The 9510-nt window shown below is 29.8% G+C and overlaps 1 protein-coding gene and 1 long non-coding RNA gene across 2 annotated transcripts; one reads left to right on the top strand and one right to left on the bottom strand.

Annotated features, from left to right (window-relative positions):
- The first annotated feature begins 2751 nt into the window (after positions 1 to 2751).
- Positions 2752 to 4897, top strand: LOC116853115 (putative nuclease HARBI1). The gene is made up of 4 exons (XM_032833994.1): positions 2752 to 2904; positions 3022 to 3167; positions 3245 to 3401; positions 4405 to 4897. Exons 2-4 carry the CDS (start codon positions 3032 to 3034, stop codon positions 4895 to 4897), a joined length of 786 nt encoding a protein of 261 aa, XP_032689885.1. The 5' UTR covers positions 2752 to 2904; positions 3022 to 3031.
- A 2716-nt stretch (positions 4898 to 7613) lies between these two features.
- Positions 7614 to 8722, bottom strand: LOC116853128. Its single transcript, XR_004379904.1, has 4 exons — positions 8621 to 8722; positions 8388 to 8442; positions 7972 to 8099; positions 7614 to 7803 (listed from the first exon to the last, which is right to left on the bottom strand). It is a non-coding gene; the product is annotated as an uncharacterized LOC116853128 (long non-coding RNA).
- Between the last annotated feature and the right edge of the window lie 788 nt (positions 8723 to 9510).

The following is a 9510-nucleotide window of genomic DNA, read 5'->3' as shown; positions in this document are numbered from 1 at the left end:
AATGAGAAATATTCATGGCCACAAAGCAATGCTTTGCATTTGGTGGGATATGCACGGCGTCGTTTATTATGAGCACCGAACGAAAGTATCACGGGGGATCGATATCAATCACAATTAAACCGTCTGAATGAAGCATTGTTGGAAAAAAGGCCAGCAGTAGCCAGCAATCGACGTAAAGTTATGCTTTTGCACGACAACGCTCGACCACACGTTGCCAAAGCCGTCAAAGAAACACTGATGCAGCACTGATGCTCGAGTGGGAAGTTCTCTCGCACCCAGCGTATTCACCAGACTTAGCTCCTTCGGACGGGAGCACTTGGACACGGTGCATTTGGACACAGCCAATCATAGCACCGTGTACTTAGAGACATTTGTAGGGTCCCTTGGAACAGCGACTTGTGATTGGACTGTGTCCAATTGCCCCGTGTCCAACTGATATACACCCCCTTCGGACTATTACTTGTTCCGGTCGATGCAGCACGGCTTGGTGGATACACACTTCAGAAATTACAAGGATGTGCGAAAATGGATCGACGAATGGATTGCATCAAAAAACCAATCGTTCTATCGTCGCGGAATCTACGCGTTGCCCGAAAGATGGGAAAAATGTATAGCTAGCGAGGGAAAATACTTCGATTAATGTATTTTTTGCTTTTGATTTCGAAATAAATGAGTTTTTTAAACAAAAAAACCGCAGGAACTAAGTTTACCACCTAATAATAATTATTACAAGTATTTAGAAATTTCTCACTTTTCACGATTTCGTGTTAGGGAAAAAAGTTATATGATGGATAGTAAAATTAAACTCACGTGAAAAGATTCATGATTGATGCCCAGATAGCCAAATCTGCTCGAGCAAATTTTGCCCAACACTTGACTACAAATTTTACTGCCAAAATGTCATCAAATTGGACACAATATCTGCTAAATCAAAGGTTGTTGGCAAATTGGCGCCAAATGCCGAGCAAGGTTTGTGCGGCGCAATTTGACGTCAAATTGATGCCAAATACCGAACAAAGCTTGGTGAAATCTAACGCCAAATTGACGCCAAATATTGACCAAGATTTGTGCGGCGCAGTTTGGTGCCAAACTTTGCTCGGTATTTGGCGAAAATTTGGCGTCAGATTTTGTCATCAAGCTTTGCTAACAAAACCCAAACATATTGCGAACGCAGATGGCATCGAATTTGCCATCAAGTTTTGGTCATATTTAGTGTCAATTTGGCGGCAATTTGGTACCAAATTGTTTGCTGGGACAATGTCTAAAATCGGGACATAAGACGTCTTAGAGGTCATCTTTAAGATATCTTTCAGACGATTTACGTATAAATGTCTTTAAGGCGTCTTAAAGATTATCTTTAAGATGTCTTATGTCCCGATTTTAGATATTGGCTTGGTTTATATCGTGCACTTCCCTGACAGCACCGGACGTGGCGAGCACGTCGCTACGACGTAATAACGTCGTAGCGACGTGCTTGTAACGTTCTTGGTACGTCTGTGCAGACAGAGTTGATACGCGTATTAGGTACTATATTCGTATCAAATTTGTACTAAATATTTATACGCACGATGTAAACACTGATGGATCAACTTGGTGTGAGCGTACCAAGTAGAAGTATCGTACTAAACTAATACGCGTATCAAATGATACAAATGACGATGTAAACGTAGGAAACGAATGTTGGAGGGAACCTAATTAAAATCGGTGTTATCGGTAACCGTAGGTTTCTCTCAAAATATAGCATTCTCTCATATTATAGTAAAATATCTTGTAAAATAGGGTTAAATTGGAGAAAAGAAGAAACATTTTTAGAATTATGCATTCTTTCTGTCGATCGAAGCTATCTCAAACAAATAGCAATTCCAAATACCACCACTAGGAGGTAAACGACATAAATTAAATTCGTGGGTGTTTACGACAACTAATCGGATCTCTGATCGGACTGAGCAGTGGCACTCAATGGAAACTTTCAAAAAATTTCCCTAGACTGATCCGAAATCCGTACTGTCTCAGGATTGATCGGATTAGATCAGGCAGATCGATAGATATAGAATCGTGCGAGTATAATAGAATTGAAAAAAGTTGTAAAAGCCATTACACAATAATGCAGGTACATTTTTATTGTTGTAATAATATTACTATATGTAATAAATATATATTAATACTGAATGTATTTTTATTAGTATAAAATCGTAGAAAAAAAAACAAAGAAGTCATAACCTTACTTTACTGTAATTGTCATACTTGTGCCAAAAAAGTTAACAGATACTTGAAGGTACCATAAATAATTAATAAAATTATTGTTTATATCAAATAAATAAGCTATACGTTTTTAAACAATATTTAATTACATATTTGGAAGCATTTTTAATTTGGAAAAATAATCTTGAAAGTAAAAAGATATTTGTTATATAGCAGTTAATAATACTAATTACATTTTATCATTTTTATTTATATGTTATAATCATTAATTTTTTAAAGAGGCTCGCAATAATGAAATATATGTTATATACAATGTTGTCATTTAGTAAAATGTTATTTTTATTTTTTCTTATTGCAGAGTAAATAATATAAAAATAATTGTTCTTTTAATGATATTTTGTAATTATATAAAATACATTTCACCCTCCACTATTAACCCTCCACATAGAACATGGAAATTTGACAAGTTAAAGGCTCGTTTTTGCTTCAATATCAATTTTGTAAAAGATAAATAAGATACAATCCAAACTTTACTGAATTTATCTTATGGTAAAAATGCATTGGAAAAGCTTTTACAAGTATACAAAACTTTTTCAAATTTTTAGTCGTTTCAGAACGATGTAAGAACTTGCAAAGACCCAGATTGTTGATGGAAAATGCTAAAAGAATATCCTCTGCCAACGTCTGGTTAATATATGAAATGTAATCATATTTTTGTATAATTATGGATGTGTAAATATAAATATGTAATCTGTAATTATTCATGTTATGGTAAATAATCTATTTTTATAAAATAATCTATTTTTATTATCTTTATGGAGCATAAAAAATGGATATATTTTTATTATGGAATTTCTTTTTTAATAACGATGAGAATAATGATCGGGAAATAGCACATAGAAGAGAACAACATCTCAAAATCAATAATTTCTTTGAAATTATTGTTCCTTTGTATTCATTAACAGGTAATGAAATTGCATGTATACTATTAATATTTTTGTTATGACGTTTATAGCAGTATTTCTATATTATTTTTTTATAGATTTCAAATCACATTTTCGTATTGAAAGAAATACTTTTGAACACTTGATACAAACTTTTGGAGCGGCTTTATTGGAAAATGATGATTCTCCAAAATTACCACCAGCTAAACAATTTGCTATTGCTTTATGGTTTTTTGGCAATCAAGAAGCTTACAGGTTAATAATTAAAACATTGGATTTTTCTTTTATTATTAAGAACAAAAATATAATATTACATATGAAACCTCTAATTTTTTCCATTGAATATTAAATGTTAAGTTTGATATATATTTTTTATATTACATATTTTAATATGTAATATTTATATTAATTAATAAAAAGTTAAAGAAAAAAATATAATAATAATAACAACGTGGTGTAACGACACTGTTTGAAATTATGTACTGAAAAAGAATTCAAACTGCTAACTTTATTGAAATTGTATAATATTTGATATTGCTGAAGATGATTAACACTCTGATCGAAACATACAAATGCTATTAAGGAAGAAAAAAATGAACGCGTGAATTTCAGCGCATAGTTTCAAACAATTATGTTGTCATTATTATTACATTGGTGGAGTATAGGTTACTAAAAAAATATAAGTATTAAGCCTGTGGCAGACGATGCGATTTTTCTTGCTGGATTGCTTCTGCTCTAGTGAATTACAACACATTCTGCGATCTGTTTGGTGCGTTTCTAACAATTTACTACATCGCAAGCAATGTAGCACGAAAAATCGCATCATCTGCCGTTGGCTTTATTTATTTTCTTAGTACAAAATATCTAAATCTAAATCTCTTTAAGATTTTTAATCTTTGGATTATGAAATTATATAAAAACGCATGAAAAAGAAATTTAAAACTTAGATTGTCTACTTTACATTACTTTAAACTGATTCACTTTAAGACTCTAATTTGAAATCATATATTGAAGTTGAAATGACAATTATCTATTTCTTGAAGATTATGATTTTTTATGATTTTTACGAAGAATGAAAAATATTTGTACATGAAAAATATACTTTTTTTTGCAGGGATACAGTATACATACAGACAAAATTTATAAATAGTATTCGTTTTTTATATATGTTTGTGTAGTATACATTTTTAATTTATATTATTTTAAAATTTTATTTTTAAGTTTTTGTTTTTGCATTGAAAATGTTTTCTTATTTTAGATCCGTTGCAGATCGATTTGGAACGTCTAAAGACACTATATGGAGATGTGTTTTTAATGTCGCTTACACGCTAGAGCAACATGTTCAAAATTATATTAAATGGCCACAAATTCAGGAGACATTAAATATACAAGAACAGTTTGCTGCAATTAGTAATTTCCCAGGTGTGGTGGGCGTTATTGATGGTTGCCACATTCCTATTAGTGCTCCTATTGAACATCCAAATAATTACATTAATAGAAAAGGATTCCATTCTATATTATTGCAAGGAATTTGTAATCACCAAATGAAATTTATTGACGTGTTTACGGGAATTTGCGGCAGTGTACATGATGCTCGAGTTTGGCGGTTAAGCGACATCAGAAATATGATAGAGCATGATGTAGGACGGTATTTTCCACAACAAGGTCATCTCTTGGCTGATTCTGCATACCCGTTATTGCATTATATGCTAACTCCATATCGTGACAATGGTCACTTGAATCATGTCTAACATAATTACAATACAAAATTATCAAGAACCCGTGTCATAATTGAAATGAACATTTGAATGAAATGAAATTGAATGAACATTTGGAATACTAAAGGGACGATTCCGAAAACTGAAATATATATATATATATATATATATATATATATATATATATATATAATACAGATATGATACCACTAGTTATACTTGCATGTTGCATTTTGCATAATATTTGTATTGATATTGCGGATGAACCATTTGATATTTTTGAAATGGACAATATAAATAACAATGATAATTATGCAGTTATGAGAGCTGATGAAAAAAGAGATATTATTGCACAATTATTATTGTAATACCTATTATTTAATATACAAGACATCGTTTTTCATACATAAAAATGTAAAAATTTATTTCTGAACCTATTTCTGAAGTCATTAATATATCAATAGGTATACAATATACATAATCTTTGAAAGAGACTGTTATTATTTCATTTTCTGTAATGCATGTTAATTTGAGTTATGATTTGTGCATTATAATCTGTACATAACAATACCTTCCATTTAGAATTACTTTTTTGTTGATAACATTAAAAGTTTAAGATATGAATTGCCTTTTACCATAACAAAATTCATCTCTGCTTTTTCTAGTAAAAAGAATGTTTACTTTATTTAAATGTATTATTGTAATAGTGTCAAATTGTTTGTACCATACAATCTTAATTACCAGAAATAAAATGTTTTTATTTCAATTAATCAGAAAAATCAATGAGTACTAATTCTTTTATTTCGTACCTAGAGTCTTCATTTGATTATATTTTATACGCAGGCTGCAATATGCGTCATTTTTCATTTTTTAATTACTTCAAGTATACGTGTAGACACAACGCGATACGCGTGTGGTTACAGTCAAATGCGGTTCGTGAAAATTGCGTGCTGCGTTGGTGACCGGAATAGCGATGCACTGAGATTTACCATTGACTCGCCTTGGACTTTGCTGAAGATGCTCCCAAGTTTTAACCGAAACGTCCGGACAATGTACTAATTTTCTACTTTTATTGTTTTATTTGCGCCTTTATCCGCGCTCACACTACCCTATTATCATTTTATGACTAATTATTTTAACTTAGAAGCTAAATCCGCTAACTCAATAATACAATTTACTAAAAAAGAGATCATCTCAGTTTTTCTTTGCGAATACCTATGTGAAACTTGATAAGAATAGAAGTTGGACAAAATAAGAGCAATTTTTTATAAGTCTTTTATAAAACAAGAATATAATCGAATAATATTGTAAGCGCTCATAATTTTTATTATATTAAATATTTAAAGACACATTTTTATATATAATTAAGAAATACATAAAATAGCAGTTCAAATTTTATATTGTGAATTAACATATAAGTGTTTGGTTTGATATATAAATAAAAATGTGAAACGAATTATATTAGTCTTCAAAATATAATATTTAATAAACATAAATATTTGATGTTATAATAATATATTTGCATACTGAAACAAAGTATAGTACTTTATTATAATGTATTTACTACAAAGTATTGTGAGTTGCTTTCCAACTCTTGTATAACTCTTGTAGTTAAAAGTCTATTATATCTATCAGAAAAATATTATGTATATGTATTATATTATGTATATTTTATACATGTATAGTACATATAATGCGTAACGTTATGCATTAGATAGTATAGACTTGATATAATACACTTTTAAATATAGAATACAAGAGTTGGAAAACAACTCACAATACTTTCTACTAAATACTTTATAATAAAGTACTATACTTTGTAATAATACAAATCAGGAGAAAAGCAAGTAAGAGCTTATACTTTGTTTCAGTAAGCAAATATAATTTTATTCTAATATCACACTATTAATTTTAATACGATATATGTATATATATATATATATATATATATAATTTTATATATAAAATATGCAAGAAAACTGAACATGTATATCAAAGACAGAAACTGTCTTCTTTAACAATATTTTCCATTACATATATTATTGTGTTATATGTGAATCTGAAAACAAATCTTAGAACAAATCTTAAGACAAATATATAAAATGTAATTATTACAAATGTAATATAACTAAATAATGAAGAATGTTTACATCAAAATAATATTTTTAAGAATGACAGTTTTTCTTATAGAAACAAATCAGCATATGCAATATGAATCAAAACGTAACTTAAAACTAAAATAAATTTATTATTTTTTTAATAACATTTTAAACATTTGTCGTAACAAATAATAATTTTTCTTATAACGTTAGTTGTTATAGAAACTAAAATATACTTTTTTCTTTTCATTAAACATAAATCTGAGATACTTTCTTTATTGTACGTTATCCTTTTGCAAATATATCTTGAATATTTTGAGAAACCTTTTTTGCATTTTTATGTTTTCTTTATGATGTACCTCTTTTTGTTTGTAAATTTTGACCCATTCAGGTTCATTCTTTCGGCGCTTTCTAATGTTGCGTCTTGCATTATAAGAAGTATTGATGGCTGCAGAATCATTTTCATTGTTGGATTCTGCAATTAGCTCTGGACTTGATTGTCTAATTCTAAATCCATGCGTACTAGAAGCAATTGATACAGGTATTTCGGGTGTTTATTAATGAATTCATTGATCATATCAAAATATTCCCAAGATTCTCTGTTTTTCCCAGTTTGATTATTAGAATCTCGTATATTTTTATACCTTTGTTTCAAATTTTCCCATTTAGTGTAACATTGTTCCTCGGTTACATTGTAATCTTTTTTCTTAAAATTATTTGCTATTCTTCTCCATATTGTTTTATGCATACAATTTTTATTATTTAATGATACCATATGGTTTCTAACATTTTCTATTAAAAATTTTGTAGTTTGCATTGTCCACTGATATTTAGAGTTTTCTGTAACAAAATAAAATTATTAAAATACTATAATAATGTTCTACTATGCCATATATATAATTACAGGGTGGGGAAAAAAGGTCGGTACCCCTGAATAACTCGGAAAATATAAGTTTTATAGAAAAATGTTCCAGACTAAAGTTGTAGGGCTTAAAAAGATCTATTTACTGATCTGTGCATTACACTTGTATTCTATCAACAAAGTTTTGCTGACAAGCAATGTGAGCAGATTGGTGGCAGAATATGCATTCGACAGGCAGGCTCTGCTCAAAATCTATTTGCGCAGGCTTCATTAGCTGGATTACACACAGAATACTTTGTATAATCTTATTTTGATTACTGCTATTTAGGAAATTGACAAGTATTTTTAAGATTATTTATTTTTACATAAGCATTGAAGGATAATTTTAAGTTTGATATTTACATTGAATATAACAATTTAGAAATATTTTTATATATTAAAATTAACAGAATTTAAGATGCTTATGTCAAAGTAAATAATAATTAATACTATAAATAATACTAATAATAAAATAAACAATAATAAAACAATAAAATAATATGTAATTTTAAAATATATATACCAAATTGATTTTGCTCAATATTATTATCTTCATTCATCGTAATTATCTTTTTATCCTAGAATAAATAAATTTATAAAAATATAGTTGTAATTAATTTAAATAAATGATTAAAAAAATAGGTTATGCCTTATTTGCTTTTTCTTCTACACTTTTATGTCAATAAAAATATATTCAGCATTAATATATATTTATTACATACAGTAACATTAATTATTACAACAATAAAAACGTACCTGCCTTGTTGTGTAATGGTTTTTACATCTTTTTTCAATTCTATTATACTCGCACGATTCTATATCTATCGATCTGCCTGATCTAATCCGATCAATCCTGAGACAATACGGATTTCGGATCAGTCTAGGGAAATTTTTTGAAAGTTTCCATTGAATGCCACTGCTCAATCCGATCAGAGATCCGATTAGTTGTCGTAAACACCCCGTATTATATTTTTCCTTTAGTGCGTTCGATGTAAACGTACCCGTATTAAAGCATTGGTACGCATCAAATTTAATACGCGTGCTAACGTTTTGACGATGTAAACCAAGCCATTATGTTGTCTGGGATCATTGTTCCATATATGTAACCATTTTGTGAGATACAAGTTATATGATTGTGACATATCATTTCATATTATAATGATGTCATCGCAACATTGCGTCTGTAATGAAAATAGCACGTCATTGCGATATTACTATGACATAACTTAAACATCACAAAGTATAGATAACAACGACATTACTGTGACCTTCTAATAACATCACAATGACGTCACAATTTTTCTATGACATTGTGACTCTATTGTTATGTCACTGCGACATTTTGTGCTATGTGGGTGTATATACGTCATTGATTCGCATCAAGCATTGATAACGCTTAAAATTCTTCATCACTTGTAAATGACTGTTTTTATGTACACTGTCACGTCCGCCGCGACTATGCTATCCCGCTAATTTTATTTTCTTCAAACCATACGAGCGCCGACGCGAGCGCCACCTCGTTAGGTGGAAGGTAAGTCACTACGGGCTTTAAGCCCACCGACGCGAACGCCACCTCGTTAGGTGGATGGTAAGCCACTGCGGGCCTTAAGCCCGCCACCTCGTTAGGTGGAACGTAAACCATTTCT

Source organism: Odontomachus brunneus, unplaced genomic scaffold (genome assembly GCF_010583005.1).
Source record: "Odontomachus brunneus isolate Ranch 3 - 2012 unplaced genomic scaffold, Obru_v1 Obru_scaffold_278, whole genome shotgun sequence".
In the NCBI taxonomy this organism is placed as follows: Eukaryota; Metazoa; Arthropoda; class Insecta; order Hymenoptera; family Formicidae; genus Odontomachus; species Odontomachus brunneus.
This window is presented reverse-complemented; position numbering and strand designations above follow the sequence as displayed.

Bases quoted from the DNA above. Each gene is read 5' to 3' on its own strand.
- LOC116853115 (XM_032833994.1), top strand. From the start codon at position 3,032: ATGGATATATTTTTATTATGGAATTTCTTTTTTAATAACGATGAGAAT. The intron at 3,168-3,244 runs GTAATGAAATTG...ATTTTTTTATAG, and splicing joins TCCTTTGTATTCATTAACAG to ATTTCAAATCACATTTTCGT. The intron at 3,402-4,404 runs GTTAATAATTAA...TTCTTATTTTAG, and splicing joins GGCAATCAAGAAGCTTACAG to ATCCGTTGCAGATCGATTTG.